Here is a 25,624-nt window from a genome sequence, read left to right on the forward strand (position 1 = left end):
CACAAAAGAATGTGTACAGGAATTTTAATATGTGGACAACCCTTCAGCCAATAATATTACATACCATTCATATAATTCCCATCTCCTGAAAGTTGCATGAAATAGTTAACTAATTAGCTCTGTTTACTTACAGGCAGCCTCGTCTACTGAGAGCTCATTTGCCAGAATACCACCAATCTTACTGAAAGCTGGCATTTGAATGCCGTATTTCTCAAGTTCACTCCGCATGTTACTGATCTCTTCCTCTGGAAGACAGACGCAGAACAAATTAAATATTTTTTAAACAAAACAGATTGACCAAAATATTCAAATGTAGTTAAAGTATATCCAGATTCCCCCCCCCCCCCAAGCCTTTGCTACTCAGAAGCAAAAAAAAAAAAAAAAAAAAACCTTCAAATCTTTCAGAGAGATCCGAATGGTCATAGTAGTTTAGCTTTATTTGAAATGCTGGCAGCAGAACTTACATGAAACACTTAAGACTTCAAATTAATCATCCATCCATCCATCCATCCATCTGTTACAGCGCATGCAGAAAGTATTCACTGCAGTACACTTTTCCACATTTTGCCATGTTAAAGCCTTATTCCAAAATGGACATAAATTTTTTTTTGCCTCAAAATCCTACATACAATACCCCATAATGACAATGTAAAAAAAGTTTGAGATTTTTGCTAATTTATTTTAAAAAATAAACAAAACTAAAGGCACCTTGACACTTGCACACATTTAACTCCACACACTGCTGTGGAGAGAGGAGAACCTTACAGAAGGACAACCATCTCTGCAGCATCCACCAATCAGGCCTGTATGGTAGAGTGGCCAGATGGAAGCCACTCCTTAGTAAAAGACACATGGCAGCCTGCCTGGACTTTGCCAAGAGACACCTGAAGGACTCTTAGACCATGAGAAACAATATTCTCTGGTCTGATGAGACAAAGATTGACCTCTTTGGCATGAATGCTAGGTGCCATGTTTGGAGGAAACCAGGTACCATACCTACAGTGAAGTATGGTGGTGACAGCATCATGCTGTGGGGATGTTTTTCAGCAACAGGAATTAGGAGACTAGACATCCTGAATGAAAACCTCCTCCAGAGCGCTCGTAGCCTCAGACTGGGGTGACGGTTCATCTTCCAGCAGGACAGTGACCCTAAGCACACAGCCAAGATATCAAAGGAGTGACTTCAGGACAACTCTGTGACTGTCCTTGAAGGGCCCAGCCAGAGCCCAGACCAGAATCTGATTGAACGTCTCTGGAGAGATCTGAAAATGGCTGTGAACCGACGCTCCCCATCCAACCTGATGGAGCTTGAGAGGTGCTGAAAAGAGGAATGGACAAAATTGCCCTAATGTAGGTACGCCAAGCTAGTGGCATCATATTCAAGAAGACTTGAGGCTATAATTGCTGCCAAAGATTCATCAACAAAGTATTCAGCAAAGGGTGTCAATTCTTATGTACATGTGATTTCTTAGTTATTTCTTTTTAATGAATTTGCAAAAAATAAAAAACCTTTTTTAATAGTCATTATGGGGTGTTCTGAGGGGAATTTTGAGGGGAAAAAATGCATTTATTTCATTTTGGAATAAGGCTGCAAGATAACAAAATGTGGAAAAAAGTGAAAGAGTGTGAATACTTTCCAGGGGCACCGCATACCCACTTATTCAAATTAAGGGTACTGGAGCCTATCCCAGCAGTCATAGGACAAGAGGCAAGGTACACCCAGAACAGGACACCAGTCTATCGTAGAGCCACATATAGACAAAGACATTCACACTCGCACGCACACCTAGGGTCAATTAAAACCATTAAGCTGCAGTGCTGCCCTGAAATTAACCATGATTAAAAGAAATATAAAAGTTCAAATTCAATGTGTAACCATTCCCAAATCTTTTCTATGAAATCTTAGACCAGAAAATATTCTCAATACCACACATACAAGATTTCCATTAAGCTAAAACACAAAGTGAGAGGGGGCATTTGGTATACACACATGCATGCACAAACACACAATAAAAGTCTCCAAGGAAAAACAGTGATTTTACTTATCACCGATTGTAACATTTTATGGTAAAGTCACTATTTCCCCTGTGTTTAAAATGTATAAAATTACCTGTGAATGCCACTTTTCCCAGCAGGTCCTGGATCTGCGGTGCAATGCCCAGTTTATACAAGTATAAACTAAGGAAGTAAGGATGGACGGAAGGAAGAACAAAAGAGACAGAAAGATAGAAAAAAACTTTCAGACTAATGAACTACAAAGAATCTGCCAGTGCTCTGTATAGTTTTAATTCTAATCCAATTACATTTTTCCACGAATCTGATTGGTTAATCATGTGACAGCGCAGACCGTATAATATCTTATATACGTGTAATTTTTGCAACGACGGTGGCAAAAGATGTATTACTCCGCGCCCTGACCGGTGTTCTGACGAGATGTGATTACTGTTGAACGTCATCCCTGCCCTCCATGCGTGCACGTGCAGTATTGTCGGGATGCGGAACTTCCGAGACGCACAGTTCTTCAGAGAAAATATTATTACACTGATGAGACTGAATTGGAGGAATTAACAGCAAACAAGCTCGAAGTGGACATGCAAAATGAAGACCAATAAGATGAAAACACAGCTCAAACAGCCATATAATAAACAAATTATTAACCTCGGTTGCTTGGTTAATAATTCTTTAATATACACACAGAACAGAGTCAGAATTACTATTATATAATTATTTTCAATAAAATGTCAATTTTCTTCAACAACAACCACCTGCTTTCATATAATGAAATTAAAAATGTGCACGTGATAATTATTGTAACCCTTCGATGAACTGTTTGTAAATCATCACTTTCACAACCAGTTTTCTTTGTGAGGCACCTTGGGGTGACTTATGTTGCGATTTGATGCAATATAAATAAATCATCTGAACTGAATATATGAATATTTCCAACAAGTCACTGAATGTTGAATGAAGGTGTGCTGAGTTCAATTACATGATAAATGTAATTGAACCCTACATGATAAATGTCTAGACTAGGCAGTTCTCAAATACTGACCATGCAAGGGAACAAATGATGGAAGCCATGACATCCCTGGCACTAGACAGATTTACCAAATAGAATCATGTGGTGTCTGTTGTTCACTGATTCATTTAATAGAGGCCAAGACATGGTCAGGTTCTTTGAAATGTTCACATATCCAACCCGACTCGTCTAAAGAAAAATGGCTGGAAAAGTGCTGGCTACCTCTAAATTCTTTTATATTTTCACCATATAAAAATAATTTTATAGAAAATTTGAACATTTTAAAAAAATTTTGAGCATACAGAACTGGTTCCTTTGCGATCATTTCTGAACATATTTCAGCTTCTGTACTTAAAATGTTGGGGTACCAATAATTTTGTCCAAGACTGCATTCTTCACTTAGTTCATACTGCTCCAGAAAGTCTTCTTTTGTTTGCAACTATGTCACACTCACACCAAAAGGGGGTGATGTTGGCTTAGACTACAGTGAGCACTATCTGGCAGAAATGTTTGGGCTCATTCACCACTGAGCAATCAATTCACCAAGCAGGTGGTTGGAAACTTCATAAAACTTTCATCTTCTCACAGGCACTTGATAAGTGGTAATGAATTATAAATATTTCAGGCACATGTAGCACCAACACAAAAATGAACAGAGCATTTGTAGTGGCTGGATATTGTGCCCTTTGGTCAAACCGTGTGTAAACATAAAATGCACTCTGTCCTTGGGGCACAAGGGGCTTGAGATGGCTGCTTAAACAAAGACTAATGTTTTAACACACAGGTAGCTGATTCAGTTCACCTACAAGCACAAGAGGAGGTGAATGAACTTGATAGAGAGTTGAAAGTAATAAGCTGACTGACTAGCTTAAAGACACAAAGATTCTTCTTATGAAATCACTTGTATGTTTTTTGTTTTAACAATTAAACCCTACATGTCAGTCACTCAGCTCTAATCTTTACATATTCCATTTTGTCTTCACTTTTCCACTGCACTGCTTTACCTTCATGTCATCGTGTTTGTGTCCAGGGAAGCAGAGAATTCACTGGGTCCTTGAGGACTCGTGTCACTCACAGGAAGGAAAAGCACGTGTGTGCATATGAAGGGAAGGAAACCAATTCTCTTAGGACTTGACCAAAATATTACAACAAAGAAAACAATGCAAGCATTTCACATAACAACTCCCGAAATCTTTGACGACTATAAAGGGTCAAACACATAAAACTGCAGTTCATTTATAATATAAAGTGGAGGAGGAGGGGAAAAGGGAAAAAAAAAAACAAGCACGCAACTACGTTATGAATGTGGTAATCACTTACTTCAGAGTGGGACTATTTCTTTAGTTTTAGCATTACAATTTTCAGAAAACTCACAACTATGACAGAGAACATAGTCTGAGGCCAAACTGTTGGCACAAAGGTCCCATAACAGGAAATTAAAGCAAAAGACGTTATATCGACGCAGGCTCTTACTCTAAAATCAACATTAAATAAAACTGCACTACAAACAACAGAACATTAAAAAGCATTATATGCAATGTTTTAATAGACTGTGTAAACATTCCATTGTACAGTGTTGGCTGTCTTGAACTGGGTTAACAAATGACCAAAAAAAAAAAAAGAAAAAGAAAAACACACTGCATTAACAAAAAAAGCACCATTTTTACTTCCGGTTTTATGTTACCATGTACCATTTCAAAACTTGGCCTTTAAATAAAATTTTAAGGTCACAAAGAGGTCATGTTTGAATAATAGAGAGCCTCATACTTTTTTTTTTTTTTTTTTTTTTTTAAGAATTAACTGTTGTACTGACGGCAATATCACTATCACATATGTTGTGGAAATCTAAGACCACTAAATGTCAGAATGTAAGAAAAATGAGATTTTTCTTCCATATACATATTAAAAGGTAAATCACAGATATATGTGTCTGTCAAAATTATCTGATGAGTGCAGTATGAGCAAGTTACAGGTATACATATTTAAAAATAGATATGTCTCATAATGCCTGGGCTTTTATTTTATAATCACAGTTTCAATTATTTGAACAAAATTCATATATTGCTTTTCCACTTGCATTGAAATACATGAGTCCTACACAATCCTCTTGTATTGTAGCATGATGTGAAAACAGAATGTGAAAACTGTACATACACTTATCTGGGATCGGGTCGCGGGGCCAACAGCTCCAGCAGGGGACCCCAGACTTCCCTTTCCTGGGTAACATTGACCACGTCTGACTAGGGGATCCCGAGGCGTTCCCAGGCCAGTGTGGAGATATAATCTCTCCACCTAGTCCTGGGTCTTCCACGAGGTCTCCACCCAGCTGGACGTGCTTGGGACACCATCCTAGGGAGGCGCCCAGGAGGCATCCTTACCAGATGCCCAAACCACCTCAGCTGGCTCCATTCAACACAAAGGAGCAGCGGCTCTACTCCAAACACCTCACGAATGACTGAGCTTCTCACCCTATCTGTAACACCCCTTTAACACAGAGTCCACGAACCAATGTGTGATCGAAAAATAGCCTCTGCTCATCGTCACTTTCACTCTCCATCGGTCTCCAACAGTTGCAAGAGTATATTGAACAGTTTAAAATACCCGCAGCATTTGTGCAACCGGTTAAAAGATACATGGGTCTCATAATCGATCTCATTAACTCTCACAGGTCCCAACCCACTCCCAACCTACGCCTATGGTTCGTAATAGACTCTCAATTGACTCTGCATGGGGTTGCATTACTAATTGCAGATATTAACATGTACTTCACTCGCACAACTCAGTTGCAATGCACGCTTGGTGTAAACGCAAATAACAGATCAAACTGGAAACCAGCCAAGACTTGACAGTTGACAACATGTCAGGGTCTTGTAGGTCTTATATGGGTCTCAGTCCGGTATAAATGGGGCATAAGGGAGACACCAGCCACCCTCCTGAGGAAACCCATTTCAGCTGCTTGTACCCGCGATCTAGTTCTTTCAGTCATGACCCAACCCTCATACCCTCATGACCAGGGTGAGTGTAAGAACAAAGACTGACCAGTCGATCAAGAGCTTCGCCTTTTGGCTCCACTCCCTTTTCGTCACAACAGTACGGAAGAGTGAATGCTATGCCGATGCTGCTCAATCTCATGCTCTAAGCATGAGCAAGACTCCAAGGTACTTGAATTCCTTCACTTGGGGCAAGACCACATTCCCTACCTGGAGCAGGCAATTTATCGGTTTCCTGCTGAGAACCATGGCCTTGGATTTAGAGGTGCAGATCCTCATCCCAGTCGCTCCACACTCAGCTGCAAAATGACCCAGTGAGTGCTGGAGTTCACAGGCCGATGACCCCAACAGGACCACATCATCTGCAAAAAGCAGTGATGAGACCCTGAGCCCACCAAACTGAAGACCCTCCTCCCTCCAACTATGCTTCAATATCCTGTCCATGAATATGACAAACAGAATTAGTGACAAGGTGCAGTAATGGTGGAGGCCAACCCCCACCGTAAACAAGTCCAACTTACTGCGGAGAACCTGAACACAGCTCTTGCGTTGTGAGTACAGAGATTGGATGGCCCTGAGAAGGGACCCCCTCACTCTATACTCCCTCAGCACCTCCCACAGTATCTACTGGGGTACCCGATAATATGCATTCTCCAAGTCCACAAAACACGTGTAGACCAGATGGGCATACTCCCAGGCCCCCTCCAGGATCCTTGTGAGAGTGAAGAGCTGGTCATTTGTTCTACAGCTAGGACAGAACCCACATTGTTTCTCTTCAATCAGAGGTTGAACTATCGGCTGAACCCTTTTTTCAAGCACCCTGGAGTAGACTTTACCAGGGAGGCTGAGTAGTGTGATGCCCCTGTAATTAGCACACTCTCTCTGGTCCCCTTTTTGAATAGTGGGACCATCACCCCAGTTTGTCACTCCTATGGCACTGTCCCAGACCTCCACGCAATGTTGAAGAGACATCTCATCCAAGACAGTCTCTCCACACCCAGAGCCTTCAGCATTTCTGTAAGGATCTCATCAACCCCCGGGGATTTGCCACTGTGGAGTTGTTGGACTACGTCAGTGACTTCCACCAGGGAAATTGATGATGATCCCCCATCAGCTTCCAGCTCTGCCTCTACTACAGAGGGTCCTCCAGTCTGATGCAGGAGTTCCTCACAGTGCTACTTCCAGTCCCCGATTACCTCCTCAGTTCAAGTCCCATCCTTACTGTATACAGCTTGGATGGTTCTCCCTTTTCCTCTCCTGAGGTGCCTCATGGTGGAGATTAATCTATACAAATCGGTATCTAGATACAAACGTGCGCGATGCGAGTGTATTGATTCATGCATTGTGCATCGATTCAACTGATGGGTGAAATCGTGATTGCATCACTCGCTGCGTGCTTGCATCGATTTTTTTTCCAAGGCACACTGAATGCATCATCCTTGCTTCGCATTTTGTTTTGAACACAGGCGGAATTTAGAAAGCATATTTCTACAACAAACATGGAGGTCCACAAGCGGTTGGAGATTTTTGACGCACCTAAAACATTTAAATCAGGCATTTGGAGATACTTTGGCTGTTTTAAAAAAGATGGGAACCTTCACAAGACGCAGGTCGTTTGTAAAGAATGCCGTGCTGCTAAACCATACGGTTGCTCATGCTCCACTCGGAGGTTCCTCAGACTGTAAACCTCCAGCAAAATTTTGGTGAGAAGCGCATCTCAAATTACTTCTGCCAAGGCGGTACTCTGTCAATGAATGACTCACTTTAAGTCACTCATTGGCTTTAAGTCAGTCAAGGCTCACCAGATCTAACTGCTGGTGCTCCACCTCACGCACAGGCTCCGGCTCTTTCCCCCAGAGCGAGGCGAAGTTCTACGCCTCCAGAGCCAGCCATTGCTGCCTGGGTCTGGGTAGACAGTTTCTTGTAAATATAACCAATTCCAAGTTATTCCAAGAGGCACTGGTGGTAAAAATAAAACTCACCAGTAACGCCAGCTGCTCATTACAGATTTTCACCTTCCTGATTCCAAAATAAGGAAATCTGGCTCAATTCACCACAACAGCATTTCAAAGCTGTGTATCATAATAGTATCCACAATTACACACCAGGTACTGTTGATTACAAGTGACAATAAATGCAGCACCATGGCACGGGAGCTGCGGGGCATCCTTGCAAGGGTATGGTATGCAATTTATGCACCAATGTCTGTGCTTATAACACGTTACAAAGTACAAATGTATCTCTTAACATTCTCTCTCTGCCTTTCAGTAATCAATCGGGTGCTAGAATTTAGCAATGAGAGACCTAAAGTCACTTTTGTGAAAACACACAAATTATTTAGGCAGTGATAAACAAGCAATTGTGGTGTCAAAAGAAACAGATACTAGTAAAACGGGAAATGGGTACCATCATTGTAGTGTCCTTTATTCTTACCTTAGTGCATGTATGCAGTATACCACCTTGGGCATGTTTTTCCGATCATACACATCTGTTGTTTCAGGATAGAATATCTGGAAGTTGAAACCACATTAGGCATTAGCCAGTCTTCTTTAATTAGTATCTTAACTATTATACTGCAGGTAAAGAAGAGCACATTATTCACTGCACATGCAAGTCATGAAGACATGCAAGGTGTAAACATACAAATAACATCTAGGAATCTAATACAGCGAAACTTTGGCCATTGCACTGAGCTTTACTAAAATTGGCATCTAACATTTACAAAATCTAGAATATTTTAGAGGTAGAGATGATTGCAGAGCTTTTACTGTGGATTGTGTCATATTTTGCATGTTCTGATATTGCTGCGACCCCACTTTACAAGTACATATTGTACAACTTATCTGGAATTGGGTCATGTTCGCGTAAATCATGTTTCGGCTTTACTCGCTTCACACACGCCCACCACACCTGTGTAAATTCCAGCCCAATTTGAACCTGCAGTAAGGATCTAAAGAGTCACATCCAAAAACTTCAAATCATCCAGAATCCTCTGCACTGACAAAGCCCTCATCACCGACATGAAGCAGCCAGAGGAGGAAGACAAAGATCCTGAACCCACTCCAGATGAAGAAATCATCACCATCCAGGAATGAATCACGCTTCAAATGGTCAAAACTATTATAATATGGCAAGGTAAGCTGATTTTAATTTTTTTTGATCAACCTCATTAACTTGTGGTTTCAGATAACTCGCGGTCAGATTTTGTGGACTTCAACTTGTGCAAGTTAACGAGGTTAACTGTAGTTGACAATCACACAAATGCATATTTCTCACTAGTAAGATAAGGTAAGGCCTTTTGGCTGCTCCCTTGTTTTTCCATTCGGGGTCGCCACAGCAGATCCGAGGTGGATTTGCGTGAAAATTCAGTAAGGTATATCTTATATATTATATTCCAGTTCTAAGGTGGAACTATGCCAGTATACAAAGGTACATCTAAATATCTAAAAAGGAAGAGTAAAATATGAGAGTAGAAAAGAGTAGAGTAGAGCCACTTAGGTGCCTGGTCTTGAGAACCAGGGATGGTAGGTTGCATGTTGAGATGGCACAAGTTTTACGTCAGATGCCTTTCTTGACACAACTCCACATTACATGGAGAAATGTGGCAGGGGCACCGAAACCAAGCACACTAACCACTTGGCCACCATCACTGCTTATTTCTCACGAGTGAGATAAACACTTAAATTATACAGGTGTGTATTTAAATGAAACTGCTGTGGCAAACACACACACACACACACACACACACACACACATATATATTTTCATTCATACAGCGCCAAATCACAACAAAGGTGCTTCACACAAGTAAGGTCTAACCTTACCAAACCCTCAAGCAAGCACACAGGTGATAGTAGTAAGGAAAACACCCTCTGAAGATTTGAGGAAGAAACCTCAAGCAGAACAGACTCAAACGGGTGACCGTCTGCTTGGGTCATTCTACCAACACAATTGACAATACAAATATACGTGAAATTTTGGGAGTCCATGCTGGTGCAAGGACGGGAGGCCTGCAAAACAGGACAGTCACTCTCACCTCTGGATGGAGCTGCACCTCAAACATAGAGAAAAAAAAAACAATCAGGTGTCAGAAAGACAACAAATACAGTATAATTTGTCAGCATTAAGCAACAAGAAAAACAGAAGAAATACTAAGGTGATCGCCGGCCACTAGTCCTAAGCTTCACTAAAAGACCCAGACTTTAGATAAAGTTGAGGCCACGGCCTGCTCCGTTTACTAATAAAATGAATTTAAAAAGGTAGAAAGCATAGTACCATACTATGCCAGTATGCTAGCCATACAAAAGGGAAAATAAATCAGTCTTAAGTCTGGACTATCCGACCTTTTTATTTTTTTCAAAAACTATATGGATTTGAATCATGTGCGCTTGCATCAGCCAAGCTTGAACCTTCGTGCGCATGCGTGAGTTTTTTCACGCCTGTCGATTGCATCATTCGCCTGTGGGCAGGCTTTGAGTGAGCACTGGTCCACCCCCCTCGTCGGATTTTCATTGTCAGGGAAATGGCAGAGCGATTGGAGCAGCGCTGAATCAAATTTTTCCAGAAACTGTGAGAGACAGCCAGGTGGAAACCATTCAGAAGATTCAGACGGCTTTCGGTGAGGATACTCTGGGCGTCACATAGATTAAGGAGCATTACAACCGGATTAAAGATGGCCCACAGCGGCGGAGGGCGCACCGCGCTCCGAGTGGCCATCGACAGGCTGAAACGACCAGATCATTTCCAAAGTGAACGCTGTGTTGATCCGGGACGTCATCTGACTACCAGAGAAATTGCAGAAGAGGTGTACATCAGCACTTTGCGGCACATTCCACTGTTACAGGAGATTTTGTAATGAAAGATGTGCGGAGGAATTCGCGCGTCGAGACGGAGCTGCAATGGCGCACAACAAAAAGCACGTCCTTGTTGGAAGTCTCACAGGACAAGTTGTGACATGCCCAGCTGTTACACAATTTCTCGGACACTCACTCGACTGAAAAGCCACCGAAAGCCATCTGAATCTTCCGAATGGTTTCCACCTGGCTGTCTCTCACAGTTTCTGGAAAAATTTGATTCAGCGCTGCTCTACTCGCTCAGCCATTTTCCTGACAATGAAAATCCAACGAGGGGGGTGGACCAGTGCTCACTCAAAGCCTGCCCACAGGCGAATGACGCAACCGACAGGCGTAAAAAAACTCACACATGCGCACGAAGGTTCAAGCGTGGCTGATGCAAGCGCACATGATTCAAATCCATATAGTTTTTGAAAAAAATAAAAAGGTCAGATAGTTTTCTAAAAGACCTCGTATATATATATATATATATATATATATATATATATATATATATAATAACTCAATGTAATTCCAGCTGTAGCTCACCGCTAATGTTGTTGCGTCACTATGTCGCAGATGGTTGATGTGGTTATAGGTTTCTGAAATGGTTAGTCATGAAAGTTATTATTATACACCCACACACACAAAGTGTGGAGCATGTATAGGAATATCCCTGTCCATCCAAAAGTCTTGTGAGTGCAACTCCTCTTCCACACCATATGTGTGAACGAGATTAGATAAGATAAAGATAGACAAGATAAAACAGACAATTATTTGTACCTGTTCAATAAAGAAGTTGACTGTATTTAATTGCAAAAGATTTACTATTAACATTAGTGCAAGCAGGGATATTATTTTGTTCATTTTAGTTTGCTCACAGATATCAAGTTTAATTTGATATGAAATGAGAACAAAAAGAGCATTACAGGGGTATCTGAATATTTTTACCAATTTTTTATTGGTAAGAAAATTAAAATAAATGGTTTAGTACCATTCTTTTAAAACTGTCACACTTTTGAATTTCAGTGTCAATATTTACAATCTTTCAGTCAAACCAGTGTGCATGCCTAACTCATTTTAAATGGAAGAAATCACATTTACAATACACAAGTCATTTTACAGAAATTTTACTTTAAAGCTTTATGACAGAGAAAGCAGGCATTCTAATTTTGAAGTAAAATTTAACAGTAGAACAATACATGTTCATGGAAAACCTGATGAATGAGAATCAAATGTCAAACAAAATCCATTACAAGTCATGAAATTATTATTGCAATTTCAATTTTTAAACATCTGACAGTCAGAGGAAATAAACAGCTCATGGCTTTCATAAATACATCTTACCTTTGGCAAACCCACTGACTCCATGGCTCTGAGCCACTGCACGGTGTTGTCCGTGTGTCTGAAGTGCAGCCCTTTGTTCTAAAGATGAAAACACCACCACATGGACAAATCTCTATTACTAACAGAACACAACAGTCAGTCCCATCCATGATCATAAACTGCTTCCAGAAGTTAAGTTACAGAGCTAACTGTATGATCAACAATAAAACTTGTCAAAGAGAAGAGTTTACTGCTATCAGTTGCATGTTTCTATGGGGCCCCAACACGCGTTTCCTTTTCCTCTATAAAACTACCAGGAAGTGCTACAAAGATCAGGAACAATTACCATTATCTATGATGCAAGACACTGAAGAATGTAAATGAATGACAACTACAACCACAGGAGGAGCTCTTCTTACAAGAAGCTTGTTTGTAGAGACCCCAAGAAAAGTAAACTTTAGTAGAAATAGGGGAGTGGAAATGGGGAGGTACTTTACCTTATAACGAGATTGATCTCTGTCATAGATCCTTTTCTCAGACACCATTTTTGGTGCAAAAAATTTGGCAAGCTTGCCAAGGTAGACACCATTCCGGAGTCCCTCCTCTAGTTCTGTTGTTGGGGGAAGTTCCTCCTCTAAGCAGGCCTCCATCCACCTGAGAAAACATACACACATAGTGAATTCAGAACAGAAACAGGACTGTGGGGTCGGGCAGTTTGAGGATTCAATCGGCACTGGCTAACAGACATCACAATACAGACCCATCATCCTGATGTCACTCTCCCAACCTGCCATGCACACCGATTCCACTATCCCTGCTTCAATGCAAATTAATAACAACAACAACTTCACACAGGAGATCAACCTGACTGTGTGAAATTGTAGGAGGTAACATGCAAATAGATAAGGTTTGCACACACAACATGGTTTATCAAGGTCAAAAGGAAATTTAGCAGGTGCTTAGTGCGGCTATATTTTGTGACTTTGATCTCTCTCTCTCTCTCTCTCAATTTTAAAATAACTGCAGAAAAGGAAAGCTCCAGGTTGTACTTTTATATTAACTACAAAAAACCCCAAAGAAATAAAAACAAAACTTTTTACATTGACAGTAACACAAAATCCATGAAGAGATCAGGAGTCACATCAACAACAAGTCCAGCAAACACACTTTTCAGTTCCTGTTGTGATGCAATTAACTTAATTACAACATTCATTAGCATCATCTTCCTGCAATTGATGGCATTTAGGAAAAGGCCTGTCTGGAAAACTGACAATTACCTCTGCTGTTGACTCAGGATATTAATGATTTGCTTGATAACCACCCTACACAACCCATTCATTTTCATAACACTAGCTTCAAGTTTGAAATTTAATTTATAATGCAGTTTTATGAATGTAAAACCAAATTTATTGCTTCAGCATTATTTGCAAATTTATAATAAATGACCATTTAACTCTTGCCTCATCAAATTAGTTTGAATACCATTATTGTTTTTGCAACTCCTGCAGTACAGTTTTTGTATTTTTTTCGCCAACTTCATAGCCACTAGTGTGACTGCTACAGGGCTCGAAATAGTACATGCATGTGCTAGTCTGTGCACGTATTATTCAAGCGGTGCACATAATTTTATACTGCACTTGCACTGGTGCAAGTAACTTTATCCAAGTTTTATCAACTATAAGCACCAGTAGAATGAACCAATAAAGGAATAAATAAGGAAAAAAAAAAAATTTCCAGTGTGTTGTGTTCGTCTTCCCTGTGTTTTATGACTCTCACACACGGAGCGAGTTGCTTTGCTCTATTTGTTGTGGAAAGCTGACAAACATCGCCAGCAGCGCGCACACGTGAAAAAAAATAAATAAATAAAAACTGGCTGCCGCTGCGTTTCCTTTACGGAACCCGGGAGTACGGAACCCGGGAGTACGGAACCCGGTTTCTGCCTCGCTTAGAAAACAGCGCTTGGAACTTGAGGTGGATGGATGATGAAAGAAGCGAAACACCTTCGCAATTTACGTCGATATTTTGATGAATTTCTTCATTTACAGCAGCTTCATTAAACAAATGTACTCGAATGATTATCAGCGCAGGGGTGGTGGCCAAGTGGTTAAGAAGGCAGTTCAGTTCAGAAGGCTCCGGGTTCAAATCCCACCCACGCCACATTTCTCCATGTAATGTGGAGTTGCGTCAGGAAGGCCATCCGGCGTAAAACCTGTGCCAATTCAACTTGCAGATCCACCTTGGATTTGCTGTGGCGACCCTGAGTACAAACAAGGGAGCAGCCAAAGGGATTTACTTTTACTCAAATGATTATCAGCACAACGGCGAGCTTACAGGCTAACCTCTGCTAACACTAGAAGACAGTTGCCAGTTATGGCTTCTGAAACAAGGGAGAAAAAAAGAAACCGTACAGTTCAGCTGAAGCATGAGTGCACGTACGTGACACCGGTGGGAAATACACATGTGGAACAAGAGGTGAAGCTCTTAACAGACAGAGAATATCACAACAGGGAGACGCTTCGCCCTCAGCATCCTTTTTAATGTGCTTAAACTCCAGATGACGCCATGCTGGGCAGCTGGAATTCTCTGATGTCCTTGTGTGCCCAAATCATGATATACCCTGACCACATCCATTTCTAATGGGGAAATGTATTACACTGTCTGCTAGTTTGTTGACTAATAGTCAACATTTATGTGTCAAGACAATATTGAATAATTGGGTGCATGTTTTACAAATTGTGGCCACGTTTAAGTAGATCGTGCCCTTGTTTTACTCAAATGATGCTTAAAACGTGCGCACAATATAATAAAACGTGCGCACATTCTCTCCATATGCAAAACATTTTGCGATGACACTTCCAGGGCTCTGTAGTTCCTCGCTCTCTCTCCCCTCAAACTCTGTCCTAATTGTGTTATAAACCAGTCAACAATAATCTTCACGGACGATTCATTCGCGCATGCACGTGAAAAAAAAAAATGTCTGCTGCTGCTCTCCCCTCAAACTCTCCCCAGAGAGGAAGAGTCTGTCACATAAGAGGAGGAGTTTAAAGGTTGATATAAGACTGACTTTTGGTTGTGCAAGTAACTTTTTTTGGTGCAAGTAATTTTTTTGTTACTAGCACCGGTGCAAGTAGGTTAAAAAATGTATTTCGACCCCTGCTGTTATTTATGTCTGAATGGCTCCGACTTAAATTGAGTAGCAAAGAAGTCTGAAGGCAGACAAGAACTGGGCATTGTTCCAGGCAGCACCCACACTGTACCCAGCATGCTTTAGGAAGGAGGCTGTGGACAAATTTATAGTCTGAGTTTTGAGACAATGTGACAGTTTCAGGCTTGTAATTGATAACTTTAAACTGTGAGGCTGAAGAAGAGAAACACTGTCATAGTATCAGTGAGCAACAGATCCAAAATTATGTCACCTACTGCACACTCCAAGACTACAATTTAATTTCTGTAAGACAGTTAGTATGAAGACAAGTGATCATCTCTGTAAAGGTTGAATGAGACACTGTGGTAAGAAAAATAAAGTCCTCTGAGGAACAGAAGCATTAACCAGATAATAGTCCAGTGTCTTACATTTAATTACCTTTCATCTTAATGGTATTTCCTTGCAAGAGGTGAAATGGTAGTACCAAACCCCCCCACCCCAAAGAGGTAAGAAATATGTAGCCATTTCAAAGCTAGTGAATGATTTGTCAGCAAGACGAATGATCTAGGTCAGAGAATGTGTTACACATTATCTCACCGCCTAAAAGCGAGACAGTTCATAAAATGGATAAATCTCTAAAGAGATGCCAACCTATTCTTAGAAAACACTAAGAAACAGAGTTTGTGGGTTCCTCACAGCAGCAACGCTGGTCTTTTTGCTGCCTACAAGCAACAAGCTTGTCTCCTCCCACATGAATGCACACAGACACCTTGTTTAGATTGATTAAGGCTGTGTTTAGCAGCTCCAGCTTGCCCAAATGCAAGTCAGCACATTGATGACAATAACAACACACCATGCTCTGTGAAAACAAACCCAGTGGGTGTGTGGCTCAGGCACTGTCAAGACTAAAGTCTCCTCAGAAAGAACAAAGTGATACTGCAGTGTATTTTATGTTAGATAAGCATTCTGTCACAGCAAAATTAGTTGTTTTGTTGTTGGTGTTGCTTTTTAATCCACATACAGTCAGATTACGTACAGGTGAGTGTGACGAGCAGTTTGCCGCTTTATAGGCATTCCGGGGCGTGGCCAGCTCATGGTTACTTGGAGTTACTGTGCACAATGGTTAATGACAGATTATAAAGGGATGGGGAAACCTGGCACGGTTATGGAGGTCCCATTCAGACTAGGGTTGGCAATCTGTTTAAGCCAGATTCAGCCTGAATGTGGCTCAAGCCAGATAAGGTTTTTTCTACATGTAAACAGCAATATTTAGATTTAAGACTGATTATTTTCACTCTGGCTCAACCCAATCCTTGGTTTGAATGCAAATGTGGCAAGAATCGGGCTAGCACAAGGATGATGGCATCAGATTTCATCACTACATTCGTGCGCTGACAGCGTCCTCTCCACACACACACACACACACACACACACACACACACACACACACACACACACACACACACACACACACACACACACACACACACACACACACACACACACACACACACACACACACACACACACACACACACACAGCTTGAGTGTGGGCATGTTTGTAGGATAAGCCAGATTTGAAAAACAGGTTTGAACACTAGCTAGAAATCAATCCAGTCTCTCAGACTCAACAGTCCCCCCTACAGACAGGTCCCCGTGCCTTCACTGCGCATGCATCATGTTGGCGCGTCAGCAGCGATTACCAGATTATCACCTCGTTTCTGCTTAAAACTGACTTCGAATGATTTAAGAGGTTTTACGTTGTCATCTGATGGTTAATAACCACATTATTCCCTTTGATCAGTTTGGGTGTAGAGAGTCAGATTCAGACGCACTGGTGTCACGCTCTGAACGCTCCACCGTGTTTTTAATTGTGAAATAATGCTGAATTTATGTGGAAATGATTGTTGTACAAAAGCTTCAGAGATCTGTCGCTGAGATAGATGATGACCGGAGTGGAGTTATAAGCAGAAACGAGGTGAAATCGGTGAACCGCTGCTGATGCTCCGAAATGATGCATGCGCAGCAAAGTCAGAGGGACTGATCTGTAGGGGGGGACCGTTCAGTCTGCAACACTGGACTGAATTCAGCTTGAGCTGAAATACCAAACCCAGTTTGAGTGGGGTCTGAGTATTTCCTCAATGCTTGACTCTCTGACTGGTTAATGGAACCAAAGATCATTTGATTTGATTCAGTCAACATCATTCACAGTTACATTTTTGTATCACTAGTTAGTTCACTAACATTGCCGTAAGATGTCTCATAAATCACTTCAGAGGCATTATCTGGTTACAAAAACAGCAATTTTAGATTTAGAAATATTTATTTCTCGCTAACCTTTCCAAAATATGAGAAAAATGCCAAAAATATAAAATTTATACAGAAATACAGATGTCTCGCAGGGTATTCTGCCATCTTACATTGTTTTGACATCACACTACCTTCACTCAGTATGGCAATCACCATGACGCATTGTTCAATATTTGCATAAAATAAACTTCTCTTATTATGACCTCACCTAGATGGTGGCATAGTGATCACTCATGTCTCATCACTGTAAAACACCCACTCTGACTGAAAATGAATGGCAGGTTGTCGCTTTGCCTCTGTCACTTGTAGCTAATCTGACTGTAGGGTTATTGTAAGCATACCTGACCGCTACATATGACACCAAAACTCCAGACCTCATATCTTGATGACCATTTGCCAACCATGAATAGCAGACATATGACCGTGTCCAAGTGATGACATTTTTGTGCACTATGGCACGAGTGCCAAAGTGACAGGGAGAAAAAAGTTTAGTCATAAAAATAATAATAATAATAATAAAACAAAAACGGGGGATGGGAGGAATCGACATGGGAACGCACAACTGTCATGACTAGTGAGAAGTTTGTTGGGCAGGGAAGTTTATACAGAAACAAACTGAGTCAAAGGAAAATCATCTTGTGGGACTTTATGTCCTGTAGGTAAAACAATGAAAAGTTGCCTCCTCACAGTCAAGTTCCCTGTTTACAACATCACAAAGTAGGCCTTCCTGCCATTGTTCAGTGTGCAGCACACTGGAATTGGGGGAGAAAAAACAAATGCTTTCTGGACTTTTGAATGATCTCTGTCCCACTTCAACACATTATGACAGTGGCCCCGGAGCTTTCAGCTAACTGCAACTATAGGGCAAAGTTCTCTGTTGTTGCTTACATACAACACAGCAGCCTTGCAAACAGTGAAATTCTTTCCACCTAAAGCTGCAAAATGTACAGCATGAACACAACAGCAAAGACAAAAAAGAGATATGAGCTAAATAATAATACTAAGACAAACACATTGGAAGAGTATATGCACACAAAATTTAAGTGCTTGTAGCCTGGGGATAGAAACCTTCTCTTGGTCTACTGGTTGTGGACTGAATGCTCCACAGCCTCCTGTTGGACGGCAGCATAGCAAAAAGCCAATGGCTAGGATCCTGGTTGACGCGCTACACACAAAAGCTTACGTCACTTAGCTCCGTCATACTGGTTATGAGTATGCATTGTTGCACATTTAGAGAAACATTTTGCATGAATAATTATTGAACACTTAAAAATGAAGACAACACTTCTGGCTAATATTTAAATCTGTCATAACATCACATCAGTAATCCACAAATGTAACACTTTATTCTGTGAGACTTGGTTACAAAGTGTTAATCCAGAGGGCACTGTGTATACAACTGTTTTTTCTGGAAGGGTGTGTCTCTAAAACAACAAAATATACCAGTAAGAGCAAGTTGGATCTGTACAACACTTAAGTAAAACAACAATATAGTAGTTATTCAACTTCAATTTAAGTGTTTATGTGGGAACCAAATGATCCACAGAGCTGACATACTATAACATTCACATACAACTAAACTGACATATACAACACTGAGCACTGACTGTCAGCATTAAAGTGCATTTGGACAAAATGATCTGTGTGTACGCAGCAGAGTGAGGGACCTGTCATGTGTTTGCCTTCTTAATTTCATCGTCATGTCAATCAAACACAGATGAATTTATTAAACAGTGTCACACCAAGGCAGTCGGCAAACATTTGTGTCAGCTTCTCCAAATGCTCCAAAAGTATACTGACACACACACACACACACACACACACACACACACACACACACACACACACACACACACACACACACACACACACACACACACACACACACACACACACACACACACACACACACACACAGAGAGAGGCAAATAAGTATCTGATCCACTGTTGATTTTGCAAGTTTTTCCCACCTACAAAGAATGGAGAGGTCTGTAATTTTTATCATCATAGGTACACTTCAACTGTGAGAGACAGTATGGAGTATATAAACGGAATGGTGTGACGTATTTCCGTTAAAATCTCCGATTGCTGAGTCATTTCCGGTTGTGGCGGATGCCAGTATTTGATTCTGTTTGACATCCAAAAACTTTCATCAATTACAATGTTTCTAGTATTTTTTATTTAATAAATATTCGGAGAGATCATTCTGTAGTAACGAGTAACACCAGAGTCTGTTCTCGGCATTTTCTGCCTGCTGATGCAATCCAGTTGTCAACCACACAAGTGCACCGTTAGTTAAAAAAAAAGGAGCCATCCCCGTCCTTTCCGAGTGGAACAACAACTCCATTCCTGCCCCTCGTCCTGGTATTTGGTGAAGCGAGCGACCAAACCCTCTCGCTGGTCACCTGGAGGAACCAGCAATGGAGGTAACTTTGCCTGACCACAACTATTGCTCTTCTGTGGCGCCAGCTGTATTGGATCTGGCGCCTGACAAGACCGCACCGGAAGTTACGGTAACATCAGGAGACTGATGATTGTATAAAGAAGTGGAGCTTGTTGAGGGACAAACTGATCCAGAAAAAGCCACTCTTCCTGTGGTAAACTGCATTCAGACACCCACCAACATGACAAGGGATGGGTATTGATAAGATTTTATCGATATCGATGCCATTATAGATTCTGCTTATCAATCCGATTCCTTATCAATACCTCTTGTGATTTTTGTACTAAAAGTAGGCTTTACAGGTTTTCTATGTATTTCATTGAGTCTTAAAGTAAATAAATATGAAATTGGTCAATGTATCCTTGATCTCTGGACATAAATAAAAATAAACAAAACAGTGTTTCGCTTTGAAGTTATTAATTCCGACTGGATTCTATCATTCTAACGACTCAGCAGAGAGCCGCGCAGCGTTTGGAGCTGTGTGAACAGAACGGAGGACAATTCTTATTTCTTTCTTGCAACAAGACAGGAGTCCCAGTTAGTAATTTTAATCCGCACAAAAGTGACTCACGATTTCACATATTCAGGGATGAAAGTGGCGAAAAACAAAAAAAGCTGAAACCCAAAATTACCCCCCAACACCACGTGCATGAAAATGCTTGAATTTTAGAAGCTCTGAAATGCAATCTGGGGCTATTCCAGACAATAAACTGCAGTGAGTGCAGCATCCATTTTGCTGAGAAAAACCCCCCCAACTTTCCTTATTTAAATTAATTCCAGTAATATTCTGCTCTTACTAGGATGCAGCAGTTTCTAGCTTGGCAGATAGTTCTGGAGGAAATCACTGAAGAAATTAACACATTGAAAATATGGTTTGACCAAAACAAACTATCATTAAACTTAAATAAGACAGGGATGAAATGGTGGTGTAAGAGTCACTAGGTGTTCACAGGAAACACTTATTTATTTCTGTCTGTATGTATGTATGTATGTATGTATATTCATTGTTAGTTGGTTTTATATTTTTTGTTGTGTTTTTATTCAGGTTCTTTTTGTCTCTTTCTCTAAAATTGTATATAATCATTAGATTAGTTATTATTACTATTATTGTTGTGCTTGCTATTATTATTAATATATAAACAAAAATAAATAAATAAAATGTTACAATTTGTAATACATTTGACTCTTTTACGACAACAAACGCTTGACAGCTGCAACTGCTTAATGCTAACTTTTAACATTGAAAATGCCATAGACATGCTAACGTGTTAGCATCGCTCCCGTTTTTAAGTTATAAAATACATCTATCAAATGTTTCAGAAGACCATAACAGGTCGGTTTAACATAAAAAATGTAAATAATACTCTCAGCCATATGCTCTTTAGGGTTTTAGTGGGGGAAAGCAAAAGAAAAAAAATAATCAACGAAGCAATGATCGAAGCACTGCTTCGATCTGTGAATCACTGCTTTGATTGGTTCAAGGTTCAAAGCAAAGCCGCGCTGCAGAAAAGTTGATTACAGACCCGCTGCAAGGTCTGTAATCAATGTAGAGAAATTATAATTTTTTCTGACAAACACCCCCCAAAACAACGGGCACTCTGAAGGACCGATAAGGGAATCGTTAAGTAAAAAGGTTATTGATATCGGTGGATCGAATCATTTCTTAACGATACCCGAAGGGAACCGGTTCTCAATACCCATCCCTAAACATGACAGAGAACTTTAAAAGAATCACGTGCACGTCACCGTCATTGCATGGCCATGGAGTTACAGAGTTGCTGAAGCACAAATCAGGCCTTAGGATTTTAAGGTATGCAGTGGACTCAGAAAAAAAGAGTGACGCAACAAACTGTAATACTTTATAAAGCACATAATGTCCGGCTCTTACCTAAGGCAGGCATGAATTTTTTTCAGACGAAGATCTGATGCTGCCGTTAAATGATGCAGGCCCCTATTCAAACTCAGGCAGTTATCAAGGAAATACATAAGCCTATGGTGCTGGGGATTCCCCGTAGATTGTTTGGCGCCTCCTGACTGTAAGGAGTCCGTTACATATAAAACAGATTTTGTTCGTATATATAATATATATGGGGGGGGAAGAGAGAGAGAGAGAGAGAGAGAGAGAGAGAGAGAGAGAGAGAGAGAGAGAGAGAGAATTTTGTCCATTTTATACAGGATTTTGATTATAACAGACAAAATTCGCTGGTCCACATGAATTCATTATGTGAGTTTTACTGTGTGTGTGTGTGTGTGTGTGTGTGTATATATAAATATATACACACACACACACACACACACACACACAAACACACACAGAGCTGATATAAACAAAAAAGCCTCATCATCCTTAACACATTCTGCACACTAGCGAGGGATTTACCTAATCATGGCATTAATATTTTACATTCAGTGCCTGCTTAACAAAGAATAATGATTATCTTGATCACCTTGAAATTTGACCTCCCTACTTCAGTTGTTACAACATTACGCAGCTTCTTTCCTTGACTGTGAAGACATTTTCAAAGAAGTGTTTTTTGTCAGCTCGGCATGGGGGAAATCTATTCTTACATGCATCACAATGCAGACATTGGACAATTCTGAATCAACTTACAAATATCAAATATTGATATTATAACAACTTGCGGGAGTAGGAACACGTGTGCAGGCCACCATTAAGGAGCACCTTTGACGATCCTTATGTAAACCTGTATTTGTACTTTTACTTGAGTTCACTCACTTTAACAATGAAGGAGAATTACAGAATACTTCTCAAAAATTATTCTTAAAGTCATGTTTTCATTATTTACATAATCCTACCAGTCATGCAAAGCTTGATCAATGGGGTAAAAAAACAAATAAATTATGCATACAGAATATATATATATATATATATATATATATATATGCTGTTGTTGTCCTTTCGGCTGCTCCCATTTTTGTTCGGGGTTGCCACAGCGGATACAGCCAGAGCCGCACTGGTATTTGGCACAAGTTTTACGCCGGAAGCCCTTCCTGACGCAACTCCAGTATATATAACACATATAGATATAGTAGCGTGTTGCCCGTGGGGATTAACAGGCTCTATGTTGGGTAGTGTTTATAAAACAGGTAACTGGGATTTTTTTAAGGGTGGTAATAAATTAAGCAATGAGTTGGAATGGCGTGAGAGTCCAGAATGTTTTTAAAACCTTAGAACTCAACAATTTTTAGAAGAGGAACTCAACCCTTTTGTTTCCTGTTAATTATGTAATTTTTAATGTTAATTTACTGTCTTAATGTATTTCTAATACATTATCATATCAGCACTATTATCATTATTATTAGTAGTAGTAGTATTATTTTTATTTTGTTATTACCTCTATTTTGTCATTTGATTTTTAAGTGGAACACAATGGAAATATTTTATGTCATTAACGTATTTACAATTATATGCACTTACACTGGGCAGCACGGTGGCTTGGTGATTAGCACTGTTGTCTCACAGCAAGAAGGTCATGGGATTGATTCCCACCTGTGGCCTTTATGTGTGGAGTTTGCATGTTCTCCCCATGTTTGCATGGATTTCCTCCGAGTGCTCTAGTTTCCTCCCACATTTAAAGGCATGCAGGTTAGAAGAATTGGAAACTTTATAATTGTCCAGGTTTCCCTTGCAAAAGAGATCTCAATCTCAATGGGACTAACCTGGTTAAATAAAGGTAAAAAAAAAACCTCACGCTTTTCATATAAAGATGATTTACTGCCCCCTGATGGAAAGGCGTGCGAGTCCAAAATGTAATTAGCAATGTTAGCTAATATTCGTAGCTTCTCCAAAACTTTTAGTCCTATCAGCATTCCGTTTTGTCGGCATTCATTCTTGACCCAATACACATAAGCATACCAAACAGCAAATGTCAGCTGTGCTCAGTTTGCCCCTGATCAAAGTTGCACGCACTCACGCACACATGCATGCACGCACAACTGTCTGTCTTTACCGAATGCAGGTGCTACCAATTTTAGCCACACAAAGTGGAGCTCAAACACAATGCACATTTCACTGATGGTATTGGCAACATTCAGAGTAATGGCAACATAGCTTAACTAAAGTGACTAAACCAATTGAACAACAAAATCACAATAAATCAATAACACTAACAACACTGTTAAACTAACATGAACCACAATAACATTTAAAACCCCAAAATCTCATGGTGCATTGCAGCACAACATCCATTGTTTATTGGTTAGCTAAAATTGCTAATTTCTCCAAAAATATTAGGCCTATCAACTTTGTTTTTGCAGCATTCATCCTTGACCCAAAATACAAAAGGATACCAAATGGCAAATGTCACCCCTCCCTCCCCACTTCACAGAAAAATAGCCGATTTTTTTTTTTTTACCTTAACAAATACTCAAAGACAAGGATCACTGTGTTTCAGCATCATTAATGTTCACAGCACCAACTATATGAGAGCAAACAATATTTTTGGGTATAAGCAAGGGTTGCACATAACTGGTACTGACTGTGCTCATGTGTGCTAAACATGGCTGATGCACAGCAGAGGGAAACACTTTTCCTACAATCTGTCATTGCTTTCCTCTTATGAAGTGCTTCCCTCCTGTTTTCTGCTACGCATAACTTATTTTTAACACACACACCATGAGTACCAGCTATGTGCACCCCTGGGTATAAGTAAATCTTAATGTGCATATTTATTATCAAAATCCCTCCCAGCCATCATTAACAGATCACAGGATGGACATGAATCCACTTTTTCTTCAAAGTTTAAGTCCAAACACCAGAGTAAAAGTATTTGCACACAAAAGGAGGTGAAGCCAAATGTGGCTTGTGGGGTACCAGCTCGTACCACTCATTCATGCACTGCACAATGGCTAAGCTGTTGTGTGACACACTATCACAAAGACCAAGGTTAAGAATGACCAGAGAATGACAAGTGTTTTTTTAAATGACACTGTCTTTAGCAACAAAGATGTGTGGTGCAAAATAGAGTCATTTGCAATTTTTAAACAAACAGTGAGAAAGTATTTCATGAAAACAAAAACAAAAGAACATGCAGTGCAGAGGTGGAGGTTAATGCCTAATTTTTTGGGGGTGGGTGGGGGTGACAACAGTAGTCAAAATCTGTGGATTAGATGTCAGATTCTGACATCTGCTGACCTCCAATAAAATCCCATATGGAAAAGATATACATAAATTTTATAAAGTTTGTATCTATTCCATCTAGAACTTGTAAGTAATACATGTGACAGTCAAACCAGATATAAGATCCCTAGTAAATTTGTACAATATGTGACTTATATAAATTGGGAACTTACAAGAACAATATATGACAGTAATTCCACATACAGAATCCTTAGTAGATATGTGTAATTTCAAACTGAGACTTATAAGCACAACACGTCAAATATATATAACTATAAATATAACTCACCCTCTGCACCGGACTGTAGTGGAGCTGACCAGCTCGTTCAGTGACAGACTGAGGCACCCTCAGTGCAAGAAGGAACGATACTGCAGGTCGTTCCTCCCTGCTGCTGTCAGACTGTACAATAACACTGTGA

At 40.3% G+C, this 25,624-nt stretch overlaps 1 protein-coding gene across 1 annotated transcript in view; it reads right to left on the bottom strand.

The window, feature by feature from the left end:
- The window catches only part of iqgap2 (IQ motif containing GTPase activating protein 2), a 116,639-nt gene that overhangs the window by 59,450 nt on the left and 31,565 nt on the right, over window positions 1-25,624 (bottom strand). The window contains exons 3-7 of the mRNA XM_034170111.1: window positions 12,665-12,821; window positions 12,189-12,266; window positions 8,443-8,519; window positions 2,111-2,178; window positions 132-245 (exon numbers count right to left, since the gene is read on the bottom strand). Of these exons, the coding sequence (XP_034026002.1) occupies window positions 132-245; window positions 2,111-2,178; window positions 8,443-8,519; window positions 12,189-12,266; window positions 12,665-12,821 (494 nt within the window). The remainder of the gene's footprint in view (window positions 1-131; window positions 246-2,110; window positions 2,179-8,442; window positions 8,520-12,188; window positions 12,267-12,664; window positions 12,822-25,624) is intronic.

The sequence above is a fragment of the Thalassophryne amazonica genome, chromosome 5 (assembly GCF_902500255.1).
Source record: "Thalassophryne amazonica chromosome 5, fThaAma1.1, whole genome shotgun sequence".
NCBI lineage: Eukaryota > Metazoa > Chordata > Actinopteri > Batrachoidiformes > Batrachoididae > Thalassophryne > Thalassophryne amazonica.